Raw genomic sequence first — 20707 nt, forward strand, 5'->3', positions numbered from 1 at the left:
CTCTCTGCACGATGGTTGAAAAAAACCAAATGAGCCGAGATGCAGGTATCTACAAAACCAGTGATGATATCTAGAAATTCGAAAAGTGTTTTCAGGCCTTGTGTGTAATTGCTTTGTTGTCCCACACAGGCATATTTTGCAAACTATATGAAGACTTAACAACTTTAAAAGCTCAATAAAATTGCTAGCCTAAGCAACAGCATGGCAGGGTCATTTTTGTAGATTTCTAGAGATTAGATAAGACCCATTTTCGCTAAAAGTCTGTGGAGGATGGGAAGATGCACAATCACAATGCTACTATTAATAACTTTTTAAAAGCAGTTGTCGGAGAGCTGGTATTTTGAGGCTAGCTCTTCTGAATACCCTTTTTGTTATAGTTGCTTTTGCATTAAAAGTGTACTTGGCAATGCAAGACTGAATATGGCAGGCATATTTAACCTGCTTTGGGCTACGTCCACTGTGTGCAACACTTTCATCATGGGCATTTTGTATAATAAACTGTGCCGTGTGTTTGGTTTTCTGATTATAAGTTTCTTGGACCTGAACTGCAGTTACCGTTACAGCTGACCCCTTAGGAAGAGTTTTTCTTCTGTGTACATGAATGAACACCTCCTAACAAGACTGCTATGCCTCACCCCAATTGATGGGAAACATTGGGAAAAGTCTCTTATTTATAGGGAGCTTAATCCACACTGAACATCACTTGGGCAAGCTATCTTGAAACGAATGGCAAGCTATCTTTTGTATCTCTCATTCATTTTTAGGTAGGCTACTTAGGAGAAAGTGGCTTATCTACCAGCAAAGAGTTTTTTCCCAATATAAAGAAATAAACATTGTAAGGAAGTGTCTATAGCTAAGATTTTTTTCATCCCTTGTAAAAATCAGTATTTTGAATCTCTGAAATTGAAGCCTCCCCCCCCCCAATGAACCACACAATTGGTGCTCTTCTGGTTATTTAGGCTGCACTAAATAACTGTGGGGTCTAGGATGTAGCAAGCCTTCAGATGTATTTAGATAATGCTGGCAAGAGTTCATGGTGGCTCTCTTGTTTCTCTTGGCCAATATCAGCAGAAGCTTTTTAAGTTGCAAGCAGTGATGTGGATTTTCTTTAAAAAAAAAAAATTAATCAGACTTTTCAATGCCTTTAAATAGACTGGGACCTGATTTAGTATGTGTAGATCATATGCACATTTGGTTTTGATTATCTCTCTCTCCCCCTCTTGCAGTTTAGAAATAGTACAGATGTATGATACACAGTGGAGCTGTATCATACATGCATGTAATTTACATGAATTCGCGTAGACACGCTTGGCAAAAATTAACGTAGTGAGAGAAACAAGTGTGGGTGATTCCTCCCTCCATTCCATTCAGTGGGTGTTTGAGTGAGCATGAGATGGGAGACCTGAATCTCATCTCAGTTCCTGCATGCCTCTTGTAATGTGATTCCAATTTTTAAGGAGACAGTATGTATTTGTTTGAATTCAAGGGTAATTTTAATTTTACATGATTTCTGCCATATATGCTGACTTTTGAACCGGAACCTCAGATGATGGGACTCCATTGTATGCTTTATGTGGACAGTTGCCTTAAAAAGTTAATTATAATATTTGAACTGCCCAATTTGAATAGTATTGTATCTATTTGTGATGTTACACATGAATTTTATGAAGCAACGCATCTTTAGAAATGGCAAGTGTTCTTGCCAGGTCATTATTTGCAAGCAGGTAACTAGATATGCTCCATTGAAGACTTGTTCAATTGGGTGTTAAGTAAGGATTTTGTTCCCTCACTTTTTAAATGGAAAATCTAAATACCATCTAGATTGGCATACTGGGGCAGGGCAGCATACTTGGCTGTGTGATTGAGAAACCTGAAGCCTATTTCAGTCAGTCTTGGGACATATGAGTATTGCACATGCATTATTGTTGCTAAATCTTTGTAATAAAGTTGTTGAAATGTGGGTGAAATGCCAGTGTCCTGCAGGATCTATCTTATCTAGTTTTCTCTTAGATTGCTATATTGAGAAGCAGTTGTGTTGCCAGGATGAATGAATCGGCTGACAAAAGTCTGCTGTGGAGGGGCATGTTTCAATGTATACCTCTTTATGGTAACTTTATTTTACTGCTAAGTGTATAGCACTTTCTGCTCTCAGGTGCCTATTGCAGGTAAAAGTTCCATATTTATTGAAGCTTTGTTAAAGTCCTGGGGATCCTCATACAGTCCTGCTTATCTGAGACACTGTCCAAAATGGAAATAAACATATGAAGGTGATTATTCAGTGGTGACAGGGGGAAGATTGAACATATAGAGCTGATTTATATTGAATCAGGCCCTTGGTTAATTAGTTTATTTATTGTTTGACTGACTGGTGGTGGCTCTCTGAGATAGAGATTTTTGTAGACCTACTTGGAGATGCCCAGGGCTGAATCTGGAACCTTATGAAATCAAAGCAGGTTCTCAATCACTGAACATATGAAGCTACTAATTCCTTGTTTAAAGATATAATTTTGCTCTGCAGTGTATCCTTTAGGTGGCATGACTGTTTTGAACAAATAAATGGGAATTCTATGTGGTAAGCTGAATTTGAAAAATCCATGTGGTGGGGCCACTTGGGAAGTTGGAAAGAACCATGTTGTTCTGCGGACTGATATTTAGACTCGATGACCTTCCGCAGGTCAAAGGATGATGTGCTTAACTTTTGTTCTGGGCCCACTTATGTGCACCATCTCACATAAGAGAGAAAGCTCTCACTCTCTGGATATGTCCCTTGTGCTCTTGTGTATATTTTTGGAAAGAAAATGGGAGAATCCCTGCAAAGCTCAAAAAATCTATTTGTTTTACTTCATTGGCCAAGCCAATTTTTTGTTGTAGAAAGTGGTTGAATTGTAGATTAATGAGGATTGGAAAAACAAGTGCAATTTGCTTGAAAGCTCTGAGGAGCTTTTTAGGGCTGTAAACTCTTACAGTGGCCCAGAATTTATGGAATTGTTTTTAATTAAACTAATTGTGCAGCTCACAGTTGTGTTGAGCCAAGTCTGGTTGTAGAAGGTGGACACCAAGGTTCACATGGAAAGATAGTGGGGAGGCTGCTTCACCTTGGGAAGTGCTGGGGAGAAGTCTCTCACCACTTAGCTGTGGTAGTGCATCACAAAGCCATTGCAAAATGCACTCAAGAAAAAAATGGTTGGCAACCTTCAGTCTCGAAAGACTATGGTATAAGCCTACAGCACCCGGTATTCCCAGGCGGTCTCCCATCCAAGTACTAACCAGGCCTGACCCTGCTTAGCTTCCAAGATCAGAAGAGATTGGGCATGTGCAGGGTAACAGTTGCACTCAAGAAAGGGTTTGTCATATGCTGCCAGCTCTTGACCTATGGCAGAAACTGCTTTACATTACATGAGTTTGAAGCACCCTCCGCATGCCTGTATTTCCAGTGTCTGCTGTGCCTACTTGTATGTGTGAACTGGGCTGATGTCTTGCCATTTTTGTACAGCAGGTTTCCATGGGGTGGGCTTCAGAGGATCTGTGAGTCTTGTGCAGAGAACATTTTGTGAACATGTTTATGTGCATTTGTTCTGGGGAAGGGGGTCTATAGCTTTCAGATTTTGAAAGGGACCTGTGACTCAAAAAAAGGTTGAGGACCACAGGGAAAAAACAATATGACTTACTCTCTTTCCTTTGCTACTCTTCTGCTAATTCATCAGCAACCATGCTAGGAGGAAGTTCATACTCCATTGTCCACAGAGCTCTTGCTGAAAATTGTGCCTGACCAGCAGTAGTATCAAGTTTAGCCTCCAGCTTTCATCAGACCCTGCTGTCTTCCAGTAAGTCTGCTTTATTGGTGCAATACTGCATGTGAACACCACTACAGTAAACAAATTGAATTAGACAGGCAGACTCCTTTCTATATTTCTATAGGGGCTTATGTGTTAAAAGAAATACTTTGTGAATATATGTATAAGGCTAATAGTAATACACCTCCCAGGTGGGTTGTTAAGTCAATGTACTACTTCTGCTAAGAGCCATTTATGCCATCTTGTTGATCACTGAGGTTCTCCAGGAAGAGCAAATAGTTGAGTCTTGTGTCTTGTAGCAGCCTATAAAGGAAAGTAGCATGTGCTAGGAAAATTCTGCTGAATTCCCAGCAGGAAACAAACAAGCCTCCTTATCACTTGCCACTTTGAAACTATTAACTGGGAGTGTCAGATCATGTGGAAGTGTTATAAGGTATATTACTATTTTATTATTGCTTACTAGTTGTGTGTGTTCTGCCTCTTAGGCAACTGAGAGCCCAATGCTATGCCTGTCTACTCAGCCATTATAGTCAACAGAGCTTACTCCCATGAAAGTAAGGGAGGAAGGAAGCAGAGAGCGGGTGTCGATGGGCAATTTTCACAATGGAGAGAGGTGAAAAGCGGTGTGCCCCAAGGATCTGTCCTGGGACCGGTGCTTTTCAATCTCTTCATAAATGACCTGGAGACAGGGTTGAGCAGTGAAGTGGCTAAGTTTGCAGACGACACCAAACTTTTCCGAGTGGTGAAGACCAGAAGTGATTGCGAGGAGCTCCAGAAGGATCTCTCCAGACTGGCAGAATGGGCAGCAAAATGGCAGATGCGCTTCAATGTCAGTAAGTGTAAAGTCATGCACATTGGGGCAAAAAATCAAAACTTGAGATATAGGCTGATGGGTTCTGAGCTGTCTGTGACAGATCAGGAGAGAGAACTTGAGGTGGTGGTGGACAGGTCGATGAAAGTGTCGACCCAATGTGCGGCGGCAGTGAAGAAGGCCAATTCTATGCTTGGGATCATTAGGAAGGGTATTGAGAACAAAATGGCTAGTATTATAATGCTGTTGTACAAATCTATGGTAAGGCCACACCTGGAATATTGTGTCCAGTTCTGGTCGCCGCATCTCAAAAAAGACATAGTGGAAATGGAAAAGGTGCAAAAGAGAGCAACTAAGATGATTAAGGGGCTGGGGCACCTTCCTTATGAGGAAAGGCTACGGCGTTTGGGCCTCTTCAGCCTAGAAAAGAGATGCCTGAGGGGGGACATGATTGAGACATACAAAATTATGCAGGGGATGGACAGAGTGGATAGACAGATGCTCTTTACACTCTCACATAATACCAGAACCAGGGGACATCCACTCAAATTGAGTGTTGGGAGGGTTAGGACAGACAAAAGAAAATATTTCTTTACTCAGCGTGTGGTCAGTCTGTGGAACTCCTTGCCACAGGATGTGGTGCTGGCGTCTAGCCTAGACGCCTTTAAAAGGGGATTGGACAAGTTTCTGGAGGAAAAATCCATTATGGGGTACAAGCCATGATGTGTATGCGCAACCTCCTGATTTTAGAAATGGGTTATGTCAGAATGCCAGATGCAAGGGAGGGCACCAGGATGAGGTCTCTTGTTATCTGGTGTGCTCCCTGGGGCACTTGGTGGGCCGCTGTGAGATACAGGAAGCTGGGCTAGATGGGCCTATGGCCTGATCCCGTGGGGCTGTTCTTATGTTCTTAAAGTGTGGATAGGATTGCAGACTAACAGGCCAATCCTAACCAACTTTCCAGGGTGAATGCAGCCATGCGAACAGGGTGTATGCTGCGTTTTGGGGTTGGGGGGGCAGTCACAGAGACCTCCTCAAGGTCAGGAAACATTTGTTTCCTTATCGTGGGGTTACATTACAGCTGCATCAGTACTGGAAAGTTTGGTTAGGACTGGGCTGTAAAAGTAGTTGTGCAATAGCATCCTTTGGGCACAGTGTGATAGACAGTTTTTAATGCTAATTTTGCTTTGTCTGGCGTTGCTTAAAATGGCACAACTTCAGGTATTTCTAGGTAATTCCTTTGTCTTGACTTTGTCCAGATCCACGCCTTTTTTGGGGACACACATCAAACGGCCTTGTCTCAACATCAACAAAGGAAATACTTCTCTAGTTTTCTTATTGGACCTTTAATGGTCTGCTATATCATACAAATGTTGGACAACTTCCAGTGATTGGTAAGAATTCAGGGATAAGAATTAAGCCCTGGTGTCAATTTACTCTTTATGTCTCATATGCACAAGGTTGTGTGGTAAGGGCATGTTTCAAATCCCTGGAAGCCAGCTTGTGAGGTTTCGTCATCAACTATTCTCTTGCTACTTCTGTTTGACAGCTGTGTAAAGCTGCTAGAAGAACTCACTCAGAGTTTCAGCAAGTATTAATATATTTTTCCATTTTCAACCAATTCAAGTACAAAAAGTTATGTTCTAAACTTCAGTCCAATGGTTCTCAAACTTTTACACCAGGACCCACTTTTTAGAATGAGACTGTCAGGACTCACAGGAAGTGATGCCATGACCAGAAGTGACATCATCAAGCTGGAAAATTTTTAACAATCCTAGGCTGCAATCCTACCCACACTTACCCAGGAGTGAGTTCCATTTACTATCATTGTTAAAAGCATATACATAGTAGCTTGTTAAAAGTACAGATGTGTAACATTTCCCCAAATGCAGTCACATACCATGGTAGCAACAAGTCTAATATATTAAAAATAAAATATTGAAATGAATGAAGACCCACCAGAAATTGGCTCACAACCCACCTAGTGGTTCTGACCCAGAAGAAACACTGGTCTAGTGGATGAGAACTAGTAAACTGGAACTGAATTCAGACAAGAAGATGAAAGCAGTAATAGTTAGAGAGGCTTTCAGAGAAAAAGGAATGTGACAGACTGCCTCTTAAGAAGGTTAGGTACCATTGCTGTTTGTGAAACCTTTTGTGAAACAATGGTGGTGACTATAGGTTCACTTCTCATAGTTCAGTTCAAGGTATGGACAGAGTCTTGCATACCTGATTGAGTGTTGTTTCCTATTTGGTCTTCCTGTCCTTTTTAAATGCTTTGCTTATAGGTCTTGTGTACGTGAGGTGTGGTTGTTTGATTGGGATGGGGCTCACTTGTTTGAGGAAAGAGCAGTATAGAGTGCCACCTGCTTAAATTGTCACTTAAACCTTCTTTGGATGCATACCTAATTTCATATCTATTCATTACCATGTCTACTCTCCCTCCTCCCCATGCTTTCTAAACTTAATAAGTGCCTTAATAGTGCACTTAGATTTAGTACTTTATTGTATTGTAAACATAAATCCTACTTGTCACAGGGTTGGGCAAGTTACCTTTTCCTTTAAGAGAGGTTTTAAGGTGATCCTTAGTAGAAGACTGTGTGTGGCTGTCCAGGTGTGGTTCATTTGTAATTCGGGGTATAAAATCTGGGTGTGGGTTCACAGGCAAAAGAAAGGAAAGCTTGGTTTAGCACTCCTTAGTCTGGAGCAGGGGTGCTCAAACATTCAACTTTAGGGATGCTGGACCTTTAAAATTGTGTAGGAGAGATAATTTCAGCAGGTGCAGCTTGTCATCTGTGGGATGACAAGTTGCACCTGCTGAAATTCTCTCTTCTATACACTTGTTAAAGGTCCAGCATTCCTAAAGTTGAAAGTTTGAGCACCCCTGGGATCATTTCAGAAGGCAGTTTATAGAGTAATATGCTGCTGACTGTCCTTCAGTGTTGGTTATTCAGTTGCCACCCACCCTGCCTCAGAAGGAACTTAGAGTAAGACCTCTGATCTCAACGGGCAGTTTTGCTTGGGATAGTCAAGATAACCTATAATTGAATATGCATGCTTGCTGCTAAGAACAGTTTGCTGTTTGTGTTAACATTTGGGAACATAGAAAGCTGCCCTGTGCTGAGTCAGGTCTCTGGTCCATCTGACTCAGTATTGTTTGCATTGACTGACAGCAACTCTCCAGGATTTCAGAAAGGGCCTGGGTATAAATGTCAGGGGTTGACCCGGGGACTACCCTATGGGTGTATGCAGAGCAGATGCTCTACTATGAGTGATCACCCCTTCCAGTATTGGCCACACAGTTCCATGCTGTCACAAAACATTCAGCATTGTGCATTGGTGCTGACAGCCTTTTAGCATTGACCAGTCAATGTGGTGAGCATTTCTACATGAGAGGAAGTGTTTTAATGGTGTTGCTTCCACGTAGGTTATATTACAGGTGGGCTCTAGTCTTCTGGTGTTTATATGAAGCAGGCTTGAATATAGTGGTAATTTGTCTGCAGTACTGAATGGCGTTAGGAAAAGAGAGTGAGTGCAAGACCTTGGGAAAGTCTAACAAGTGTATTTACTGAGTGGGTGTCAGTGGGTGTTTCCCAATTGCCTGGATTGAATAAACTTATCTTCTTATAGTTACACTTGTTGTAACATGTAAGTTTAGCAACCACAGAGTTTGTGCCATCCTGGAAAAACAGTCTCTCTATCACACCTAGATGGCAAATAGATTCTCTCTAAAAAGTTTGTCAAATCTTTCCTTCTTTAGTGCAGACATGGGAGTCCTTAATATATGTTTCTGTATGTTTTGACCACATTTATTTAGTAGGCATGTCTTAATTTGTTTCAGCTAAAATCTTGATTTCTGGTTTCTATATAATGCAGAATTCTGAGAATGATGATATATGTATTAATTTCATTTATATTTTGCCTTTTTCCATGATGGAACTCAAATCAAAGTATGTGGGGTTCCTAAGCAGTGCCATGTCTGACCCAGGCCTGCTTGACTAAAGCAAGTGCTGCTCACAGACCATATCCTGGGCTACATACACACACACAAGTTGAGATTACTTACTAGTTAGTCTTTGGACTGTGCTCATAATCCAAACAAGCTTCATGTTCCTTTCTCCTCCCACATCTCTAGTTGTATACCAGGAATCTTTGTTTCTTTAACTATTGCTGATGTGAAGTTGGGAACACTCTGACTTACAAGTCAGAATGCTAAACCAGAATTTAAAGTTGGTTTAACATCTTGGTTTGTAGCCAGCAATAAACCATAGTTCCTGACTTTGCAATTAGCAGTGGGACTATGGTTTAAAGAAATTAGAATGTCAGCATCATGATGGATTTGAGGAGGTAAGGCTAATGGGAAGTAACATGTGGGTTCTGGCTACATTCACAATTCTTAATGAATTGTGGTTAATTGATCATCCACTGGTGTTGCTAGGGGGGTGCGGGCTGCACCGGGTGATGCGCTGGGGGGATGACGCGCCCGGGGGATGCGCTAACATCGCGGGGTTAGGAGCCGCCCTGTCATGCCATACATCATTGGATGTAGAATGGCCAGCAGAGTGCAGTGCAAAAAACAAAATTGAAATAGCTCCTTTCGTTCAAAAGTTATGGCCAGAAAACCAGAAGGAAAAAATGCATGGAGCCCTATGGAAAGTGAGCTGTATCACGCGTTTACTCGTGAGTAGGCATACTTGCCATCGGCTGTTGGAAAGGGCAGGCTGAGGGGGATCCAACAACACCAGAATGGTCCCGATCCAATGAATGCAGCTCCCCAAAACACCGGGGAGCTGTGAGTCCCCCCTCCCAGCTGTGAGTCTGAGCCCCAAACGGAGCCATGTGGCTGCATTTACTCGCAAGTAGGCGGACTTGCCTTAGTCGAGGCAGGCTGAGAGGCTCCAAGGATGCCAGAATGGTCCTCGTCCAATGAGTGCAGCCCCCCAAAACACGGGAGAAGGAGGTTCCTCCCTCCCAGCTGCCTCCCTCCCAGTCTATTGAGCCCTATGGACAGCAAAGCAGCCTCACAGTCGTGTTTACTCACAAGTAGGCAGATGTGCCTTGGCTAGTGGTCAGGCCAGGCAAAGGGGAATGTGAGGACACCAGAAGGGTCCTGATCTGATGGAGCTGCTCCAGAAGGCAACCTCCCCTCCTAAAAAGAACAAAAAAGAGACTTGAATGGTAAGAGGAAAGTTTTCTATTTTGCACTTGTGAAGCCAGGTGGGTCTTTATTCTGATGTGCCTGAAATAGAAGAACTTTAAACTGGGCAGTGGGAGGGCTGAAGAGCTCACTGATTCTTTTTGGGGGGTTGTTATTGCAGGCAGACTACAGAGTAAGCTCCATTGACCACTGTGGGACTTGCTTCAGAGTAGACATGCATAGGCTTGGGCTCACAGGCTGCAATCCTACCCACACTTTCCTTAGAGTAAGCCCCATTGACCACAATAGGACTTACTTAAGAGTAGATTCACTTGGTGGAACAGGACTGTCTCCTCCTTATTTATTTTATTTTAATTAATTTATTTATAATTATTTATTTTAATTTGCTTGATGATGTCACTTCTGGCCATGACATCACTTTCAATGGGTCCTGGACAGATTGTCATTCTAAAAAGTGGGTCCCAGTGCTAAAAGTTTGAGAACTGCTGCAATAAGGTGTTAGTAAGTTGACATGGGTGTGTGTGTGACTCTACAAGTTTTCAAAATCACTAAAATCAGAATTTGGAGGAATAAGACCATTTTTATATATTAATCAATGCGTACTTTCATGCAAAATGCATTGAAACAAACCACATTGAAATATCTGTGTTATAACAAAAGGTACAGCCAAAAAAACCAGTGGGGCGGGGCGATGGTACATCACCACACCCACCTGGGGAGTTGCCCCGCCCACTACATGGCATGGCACCCCTGATCTAAATCAATCCATTTTGATTGATTATTGAGATTACATTAAGCATTTGTATTTCACATAAACTGATGTTATTCTTCTGCAACTGAGAACTTTATCTCAGATTAAAAATCTATCTTGCTGTGTTTTGTCAGTTTTATACCATTATAGTTACTGCTATGTTTGCACTGTACAGTTAGATTTGGCTTTCCATTGAGGTAGTAATAGTAGAAGACAGAATTAGCGGTGTTTTTTCCAAAGTTTAGACTGTAATCCTTTCAATAAATGTTTAAAAGTAATTCCAAACCTGTCTTAACAGTTTAGCTCGTATCATGTTCAACTCTTGATAAGTCAAAAGCTTTGCATCTGCTCAGGGTACAGTATTCCAACAAGAACCTGGTGTTTTCATTCAGGGATTAGCTTTGGCCTACTGGCATAGTTTTCTTGAACTTCGTCTACCTAAAAATTAAGTCTATGGGTGTGACAGATTATTCTGTGTGGGGTTTCTTCGGACTCAAACAACTTGCTGAGCTTCTTTCATACTCCTTATATTTTTCTTATCTATTTTGGTTCATTCTTTGAGTTATTCATTCATCTTCTTTGTTCCATTCCCTCAGATTCTTTACTCATTGAGAACTGTCTCGCTGTCTCCAATAATCCATCTTCGCTTTTCATTAAGTTCCATTTAACTTTGTTCTGTGATAATGCTGACCCATATAAATACCAAGTTCAGGATTTATGGGCATTTCTGTTAAAGTTATGCAATATTGACTGCAAGTAATGTCAACTGCATGTAATTCTTGAGATGTTTAAAGTCTCAAGTGCCTTGCTGCCTTGAATACCAGAGCTGGAAGGAAGTGCCCTCTTTTTAGTTCACCTTTCGGTTGCTAGTTCTGATTAAAGGAGAGTACATGTATTCATAATGTTTTGAAGGTTACTGATGGCATCTGATTTATATTTTTAAAAGAAAGGAAGATTATAAAGGTGTTTGTCTAGTTTAGTAGAGCATGTCAAAAACATTTGCAAAAGCTATGGGAAGTCTAAACATCCATTCTGCTTTAAAAGAACTATCCTGACATTATTGACAGAAGTCTTTTTTTAATAGACATTTATCCCATTACATAAAAAGCAAAAGCATTGTGTCTAGCTAGAACTGTTTGGAAAAGAGCAACTTATTATGGACATCTTGGTGAACTGCTTCTTCATTGAATGAACTAGGGCTGTTCACAATAAAGCAACTCACCTTCTAATCTGTGTGACCTCCATTTCTTGGCCTTTTACATGAATCTGACTATCTGCAGAGAACTGGGTGGAACCCTTTTCTCATTGGCAGGTTTGGCTGGGCTCTGCTCATCTCATCTTGCACCATCCATGCTCACCATAACTACGAGGAAATAGGCTTCTTTGGAATGTGTAGCCAGGGGAGGGGATGGGCATGGAGTTTGCCACTATTGTGTTGTGTAAGAGCATATAAATTAAACATGAAGTCGACTCAAGCTTTTGTTGGGGGTCAAACTATCCTGGAATATTCCAGCTGTCACTGTAGTCAATTAATGATCTTCAAGGTTTCAGCATGTGACTTCTAATTCTGTGACTCCTTGGCAGTGGAGAACAGAAGTGCACCTGCTTACTGTGAAGAGAAAGGCTTGTCAGGTTCTGTTCTGTTCACCAGGTCATAGTTTCTGCAATAGATGGATGTTGATTCTTTGTGGATCCCTTTTCAGCTATATAAAAGTTACCTTGAATGGATCCATTAACATGCCCATTGTCTAGACCAGGGGTGTCCAAAGTTTTTGGCAGGAGGGCCACATCATCTATCTGACACTGTGTCGGGGGCCGGGGGAAAAAAGAATGAATTTACATTTAAAATTTGAATAAATTTACATAAGTTTACATAAACGAATATATTAAAGATGAACTTGTATGAATGAATGAAGGTCTTGCAATAGCTCTATAAAAGGCCTTGCACAAAGCAAGGCTGGCCTTTCCTTTGCTGCCGCTACTGCATCACAGACATGAAACAGCAAGCAGTGGAGGGAGCCCTTGGCCCGCAGCTCACACAAAAGGTCAAACAGTCACCCTCACACTGAGAGCAGTTGCGTCGGGCCAGTGCAGTGAAGGGCCAGAGGCTCATTGGAGACTGGGGGCTCCCAGCGGGCTGCAATGAGAGGCCTCGAGGGCTGCAAGTTGCCCCAGGGCCGGGGTTTGGGCAGCCCTGGTCTAGACCTAAAGAATGACATTAATCAGATTTGTGCATTGTGCAAAATATTGGTGGAGTTTTTTTAAAATTTACATAATTTTAAGAACAATAATTTGAAAGATTATCTGATGTTTACGATCTGTGACCTGTTTAGAAAAACTTCGTATTGTTTCAGTTTTGAGTCTTATCCTCCTTTTTCTTAGACAGCCAAAGTGGTGGACTGGATGATGCCCCAAACTCAGTAGCTGTAGTGTAGGAAAGATTGAACATATCTCCTATTATATTTGTTACCATGCACTTTATTTAAAAGGGGGGAGGGGAAACACAAATATTTTGTCTGTCTTCTTTCTGCTCAGGTGTCTTTATCTGACACAATTTTACTTATTTTTAAATGGAAAAAAGATCCACAAGTGTTGCAGTGGGTGGTCACTTTTACTCACAAAGCTGTTAAAATTAGGATGAAATTTATGTTTTCATGTAAAACACTGTAACTTTTTTAAACAAATGAGAGCCTGTCTGTAATTTGTACACTTATTTACTTGGGCATTGGAATGATAGAAAAAAGCTACTTTTATATAATGTTTTTGTTATTTTTATCTTTGTGTCTTAATTTTGGTAATGCTTTTTAGGTACTTTTACTTTGGTTTTTATCTGTAAACCTGAACTTAGTAATCAGTGTACCATGGGAAAATAGACAGAAAAGTGACATGGTGCCTTATATAGATTAATTAGAACATAAGTTTTCATAACCAACAGACTAGCACCAGTGAATCTTAACTGAGTTTTCCAAAACAACGCTGTTGCAATGTCCATCATATCCTAACCCCATGAAAGTTATCAACAGACAGCCAAGTAACAGGTGCCTGTGAGGTCTGACTGCACCAATTGGTTTACTGTCTGCCATGGAGTTTGCAAAGCTACAGGGGCCTGACTGGAATGTGTCAGTCAGTAACTTTGCTGAACAGTAGCCGGGAAATGGGTATCTGGTCTTGTGTGTTCCCAGAGGCATCTGGTGAGATACAGGAAGCGAGATTAATTGAGCCCTGGCCTGATCCAACAAGGAAGAACATAAGTGTACGTGCAATGGTGCATTCTTCCTTGGTCCAAGGTCCAAGGTCTTGTGTTCTTCCTTGGACATGTACACTTTCCTGTTGCCACTCCCTTGCATCTGGCATTCATAGATAGGCTTACCTCTAAAACCCAGAGATGACATACAGTCATCACGATTTGTAACCTGTGATGGACTTTTTCCTTCATAAATCTGTCCAATCCACCTTTTAGAAGCATCTAAGCCAGGATCCACCACCACATCCTGTGGCAAGTAGCTCTACAGATTAATTACACACTAGATAAAAAAATATTTTCTTCCCCCCCCCATTCTAACTCTCCCACCAGTCAATTTTAATGGATGTCTCCTGATTCTTGTGTCTTTGAGGGACAGTTAGGCAACATTGTTGATAGCACAAAAGTATTTGATCATCCTGAAGGGTCAGAATGAAGGGAGGAGTAGAAATGTGAAAGACAGAATGGAGGGGGGTAGAGACTTGCATCTTAATGATATTTGAGTTGCATCAGTGTGCTGTTTTTCTGGTGTTGCAGCAGTGTCATGGCTTCCTCATGAGGAAGCTGCTTGAACCATTCATTAATAAGGCTATGCCATACCTCTGTAACTAGATATGATAGGGTAAAACTGATGTTATTTTTGGAATCAGCATCCCGAATTCATATAAAATCACCATAAATCTTGAAAATTTTTCTGACCCTCAATTTTGGAGGTCTCTGTTCTCCATCATGGTGAGGATGCCCACCTGACTTTAAGGTAGCAGCAGTTTTACATTTAGTCCTTTTAATAAAGGCTAGAATTATGACGGTTTAGAAGCATACGTGTTGTGGTCTTTGAGATTTGAGCATTTGGGCTCCTTTGGGGAAACATGGCTGGCATTGAACTACATTTGCTGTTCAGTTGTGAAGATGTCTGACCCTTGAATGTCTGTCTTCATAACTAATCTAATTTTCATTTTTGTAGGGAAGGAAATGAACCAGGGGATTCTATGAAGATCACATACAGTGAACTGCTGAGTAAAGTCTGCCAGTTTGCCAATGTTCTTCAGGAACAAGGTATCTGACTCCACAGATATCCACAAATTTGCTTGCTGAAATAAACGTCTCTCCCTCTGGTGGGTGTGTCAAGCCCCCCTTTCATTTTCCTCTCCCAAACTTGGAGCTGCAGAAGAGAGTGAAGAGTGAAGTATTGTCTCTCTTAGGATTTTTCTGTTAGCATGACCCTCTTCCAACTTGGAGGGTTAAGGACGACAAATTTTGGCTGACTATGAAGGATAATTGCCTAACTAATATAATGCTCTCAGGAAGGTGCTTACTTGGTGGTACTAGAACTGACAAGGAGTGTATGTTAAGCCAGCCAGATTTTTCTGACTTTTAAGTTGTACTTCACTAATATCCTTCTGAGGTTTCTTCTCTACTACCAAGACATTTTTGAACTTGGAAAATAGAACTTTACCTCCACGCCACAGTCACCCCAGACACTCACCCACAAGTCGACCCCGCAGATAAGTCGAGCGCAGGCCTTGAGCCAACAATCATGGAATTTTACATGACCCTCGGATAAGTCGGGGGTTAAACTTAAGGGGGTATCTGACTATAGATTTTACCCGAGACCAGATCCTGAAAAGTAACCTACCGCTAATCGTTACCTAAGAACTGTAGTCTCTAATTTATTAAAAACATAATAAAAGATCATAAGATACATTTTTATTCTTTTTTAAATTTTGGTCTTCACCACCTTTTTGTAAACACTACCAGAGTAAGTGCATTGTAAACAACATACCAGTAAAACAGTGGTTCCCAACCTGGTATTCATGTACTTTCAGGGCCACTCAACAGGACCTGTAGGGATACTTGAAAAAGAATGGAATAATGGCAGAAAAAGGCAGGTCGTGCACCAGAATGCTTTGCAGGGCCAGCAAGGCAGGAAGGAAGGTAGCTAGTTGACTGAAAGCCCCAGCAGTAGCTAGTTTTTGGCAATTGATTCATGTTTGCACCAGTGATTGAAAACCAGCACAGTAAAAAAACTGAAACAATATGGAAAGTGATCAATCACCCAGAATTTCTCAGCACACTTCTGGTGCAAAACAGTGGAAAGGCAGAGTCTTCTGTTCTTTAAACAGATGAAAAGAGAAAACACTGTGATGAATACATGAAGTCTGGGTTTTCATATGGGGGAGAGGAGGGCTTGTATTATTAATTACAAACATTTTGCTAATAGGAAGGGTACAAATTATGGAAATGCAAGGGATATGCAAGTGAAAAAGGTTGTACCATGAATCAAATCCACCTTTAAGGTGTCTGGTGTGTTAAGCCAGAAGCTCCACATACAACCCATAACACATAACTGGGAGTGTGCAGTTCAGTTCACAGCAGAGAGATGCAGCTGCATATATTTGCAATCCTTTTTACTCAGAAGTAGACCCACTGCTTTCCATGGGTGTTATTCTTAAGTAATGGTGCACTGAATTGTAGCCTGGGAAGGAGGGTCCCATCCTGGTGTTTCAAAAAACAGACCTGCTTTGCAAGCATTTGCCAAGCAGAACCAGGCTGCAGCAGAAGGAAGGAGATTAAAAGGTGAACTTTGGCTGGAATTTCCCAGTTGCCTTGAAACAATCTCTGGCATGCCTGCCTGGTGCCTGCCTGCTGCTTGAGAAACTTGGCGCCCGCCTGCCTGCCTGCCGCTTGAGAAAGGAAACTGTTCAGAGTTGACAGGCTCCGCCCTCTGAATGACCCGCGGATAAGGCGAAGTGATAATTTGAGCTTGATTACTTGGCAAAAATTTCACGTGCTATACATGAGTATCTACACTATGTCCTTAGGATTGTGTCCATCTTTGCTTATTCAATAACCTTCACTAATAAAGACCTCTTTATTTTTTAAATTCTGCATATATTATATACAGTATATATATTATATACAATATACGTATACAGTATATTTATCCAAGTATATTTTTATACTGTATACTTTATATACAGTATATATTTATATGTACTGTATATGTATATTTATATGTATATGTAGCAAGGTTTAAAAACCATATTTAACATTCTCACCTTCCCTCCCATTCTGATTTTGCACACGTTTTCATAGTTAACATTTTATTAAAAATTTCTGGTTTTCTGGCAATATAGGGCCCATTCCTATCCAATATTCCAGTGCTGGTGCGGTTGTACCAGTGGGGTGTGCGTTGCATCCTGTGGTGGAGGGGCAGTCACTGGAACCTTCTTAAAGTATGGGAGCATGTGTTCCCTTATCAAGAGGCTGCATTGTGGCTACACTGGAGCTGGAAAGTTGTATAAGATTGGGCCCATAGTCACTATTGGACCCATAGTCACTTGCAAATGGGAAAGGGTAACCCAGTTAAGGAGGACAGACATCTACATTTATATTATAACTAGGATAATGCATGAGGCTTCTGAAATATGTTCAGGAAATGGCTGGGAATAATGCATTGGGAGCAAAACTAACGTATTTTATCCAAGACTTTCTTTCCACTATGGATCCAACCTAGTTATTTACTCAAGCAGCTTAAGGATACATTCCTATGTACATTTTCCTGGGAGCAAACCCCATTGAACTTAATGGGATTTACTTTTGAGTAGACCTGTTTAGGATCAGGCTGTAAATCAGTTCCAGATAGAGCAGTTAATTTAATAATGCAGGAAGATAGAAATATGTGGATGGGAATCTGTGAAAAGAATACTTACGTTGAAAGTGATTACCCTTATGTTCTCTCCCTGGCTGACATCTTGCTACATGAATACCGAATATAGCAGTGTTTCTCAATCAGTGGTACAGGTTCCACCAGTGGTACTTGAGGTCAGCAAGACCAGGGATGTGACACAACAAATGGTGTTAGGAGGCTTGGCTTGGCAGACAGATCACCCAAGCATGCTTTTCTGCGCTTGAAAAAGCTCTCCGACCCACCCTGAACCTCTTATTGGTGTTTGTCACATCACATCTGGCCTCCCAACCCAGAAGTAACTGGTGATGATGTCATCACCAGTTACATCCAGTGAGATTTCAAATAGGTGGACAATGTGTAGTGGTACGGTGGAGGACAAATGTTGAGAAACACTGGAATATAGTATGTGAAACTGGAAAGTATGTACTAGTTTTTTCCAGCTGTTTAAAATTATGCTTGCAGTTGGTTAAAGGACAATTACTAATAGTATGAATTCATGACTCTTAAAATTGTGGTATCCATTGCAACTTGTCAGTAAGAGAATCCTTATAAAGCCTATTTTTGAAAAAAAAACCCAATATATACACTTAGAAACTTCTAAATGTGGTTTTGAGAGTGACTTAATTGCAGGAGTATCGTATTTTCTTGCTTATGGGAACTGTTGTGAGAATTCATCCATTCAGAGATACATACATATCCTGCCTTTCTTCCAGTAAGGGCACTCAGGGCATTAGTAGTTGCAAAGTACTTTGGAGATGAAATGTAACAGTTGCCTTACTCTTGATTGTGACTGTAACAACCATGCAGGAGCTTTGTGCTTTTTCTTCATTTGTGACTCCAAAGGAAATGCCCCTGGTCCTGAATTGTAACAAGGTTTAATTTGCCATATGTACCAGAAATTAACTTATGCGTTTAAGCATGGCTCTTGCTATGTTTGCCTTAATCCTTCTCTTGGAATGTTGGGGCCCACAAGGGCACAGTAATTGAATGGTAAAATGTTTTCAGCTAGCTTGAGAAACATCTCTTTCTATTCCACAGGTGTGAAGAAGGGAGACAGAGTTTCTATCTACATGCCTATGATCATTGAGCTGGTGGTAGCCATGCTAGCCTGTGCCAGAATTGGAGCAATTCATTCCATTGTGGTAGGAAAGAGCTGTGTGTGTGTGTGTGAGAGAGAGAGAGAGAGAGAGAATGATTATTCTGTTCTCGCATATTGCAGGTTGCCTATTGAAATGGTCAGTGATTGTAATAAATATCTCCTAGAATTCAGCTAGTTTCTGTCCCTTTTGCTTGATTCCCCCCCCCCCCTTTGGCATGGAATCCATATTTTGAATGGAGTGACCATGTAATTTTCCATAGAAGCCATCAGTCTTTTGGCTACTGTTGTGATTTTCAAACATTTAATCTTTTAAGGAACCTTTTCCACATTGATGTGCCTGAACTTCTGCCATGAAAGGTTTGAAAGGATTGAGTAGTCTCTTCCAATGTGTGCATTCAGGACATGTGGGATGCTAACCAAGTTACATTCTGCAGGAAGAGTTTGGTGACAGGCAATCTGTCTTTCAGGGAAGACTATACAAATACTGATTATTCTCATTGAGGAAACTAATAAATTTTCCCAGAATGAAAATCACTGGACTAGTTCATTGGAATACTGGTGTCCTCCTCAATTACAAGTGTGTCACTCACAGGGGTTAAATTTCTGTGACCAAGCTGAGTGATCGTGTTGTCTTTGTCAGTTTGCAGGTTTTTCAGCAGAATCCCTTTGTGAGAGGATCATTGATTCCCACTGTTCTCTTCTAATTACTGCAGGTAAAGTAGTCTAGGTTGTATAAGTTTCTTAAGTTTTATAAGGTCTTAAGTGCTTAGTAATATTCCATCATTGCAGAATAAGGCAGGGCTGTATTAAAACAGCCTTCTGCCACCATTCTGTAGCTTCTCATGCCATCATCTGTTAATGAGCAATAAATTTTCATCAGTGTGTTGCTAATCAGCTTTCCTGGATACCTTTTTAATGCTGTTTTCCTTGTGTGTGATTTGACATTCTGTTTGGCTATTCATTTAGATAAATAAACCATAGCCTTCTCATGGTATCCAGTAATTTAGTAGTTACAACTGCAACTTTTAAACTCAGAGCACCTTCAGAATGCATTACAATATGAGGAATCAACCTTTCCAAGATTTACATATTAGTCCCCTGCCAAGTTATTAATAAGAATGTTCATACAGTACTGTGTACCGCTTTTCAACAAAAAAACCCCACAAAGTGGTTTATAGAGAAAATAAAATTTCATTCTCTGAAGCAATGATGGTGCTCTTAATAGAACCAAGACATAAAAGATACTTCCAAGTGTGTTGCTCGTTGTAAGTGTGAGCCCTTCCTGTTGGGAGGGTTTCACTGTTCTTGGTAGAGACTTCAGTTTTTACTCTTGAGTCTTCAGCTACCTCAGCAAACATTCCCTTCTCTCAATTCTATTGTTTCTGTTACTTCAAACTTCCTTCCTCTGACCTTCAAACACTTGCAGACTGTTCTGGCAAGGTAGTTTAATGATTTACTTACTGTTTTGTAGACGCCTTTTATAGAGGTGATAAGCTGATTAACCTGAAGCAGATAGCAGATGAAGCCTTGCAGAAATGTAAAGACAAGTAAGTCCAGACTTGGATGGAATGAAAAGATTCCTGTTGAAAGCTTTTGTTTGGATGTGGATGTAATTGCAGAGGATTGTGGTCTTTGAAATACCATATCAACCTGGGCTCAGAGGAATGAAGATGTATAAAGCTGGAGAAATAGTGTGCCATGTAGATCCTTTTGAGAAATGTTGCTATTCTAAAGCAGTTTGTTTGGAACCTTGTTATCTCACTCTTATAAGTTTCCACTTATCCAGTTAGCTGCTTCTAAAATGGAAGATGGTAGCTCTCCAACACAAAATACTGCTATGAAATAAGGTAGGAAGTTAAATATGCTCTAATAATAATAATAATAATAATAATAATAATATAATAACAATAATAATAATAATACAGGTATTTATATACCACCTTTCTTGGCCGTCAGATTTCTCCTCAGACTTTATTCAAGGCGGCTTACATAGGCAGGCTATTTAAATCCCCGTAGGGATTTTTATAATTGAAAGAAGGTTCTATCTTTCAAGAACCACAACGTTCCAAATGTTTCTCTCTGATCTGGTTTCACATTCTGGCCTCCATCCTCCCACACTCAGAGCAGATGGAATAACTCGGCTCAGCTTGTCAGCTGCTTCA

General features: G+C 40.9%; 1 protein-coding gene and 1 pseudogene across 2 annotated transcripts in view; one reads left to right on the forward strand and one right to left on the reverse strand.

Annotated features, from left to right (window-relative positions):
• ACSS2 (acyl-CoA synthetase short chain family member 2) overlaps positions 1-20707 on the forward strand; it is a 55140-nt gene that overhangs the window by 10255 nt on the left and 24178 nt on the right. For both annotated transcript variants that reach the window (XM_066624101.1, XM_066624100.1), the window contains exons 3-6: positions 14720-14811; positions 18485-18588; positions 19186-19258; positions 20017-20092. In XM_066624101.1, the coding sequence (XP_066480198.1) occupies positions 14720-14811; positions 18485-18588; positions 19186-19258; positions 20017-20092 (345 nt within the window). The remainder of the gene's footprint in view (positions 1-14719; positions 14812-18484; positions 18589-19185; positions 19259-20016; positions 20093-20707) is intronic.
• LOC136650676 (5S ribosomal RNA) lies at positions 3219-3335 on the reverse strand (annotated as a pseudogene).

Source organism: Tiliqua scincoides, chromosome 4, assembly GCF_035046505.1.
Source record: "Tiliqua scincoides isolate rTilSci1 chromosome 4, rTilSci1.hap2, whole genome shotgun sequence".
NCBI lineage: Eukaryota > Metazoa > Chordata > Lepidosauria > Squamata > Scincidae > Tiliqua > Tiliqua scincoides.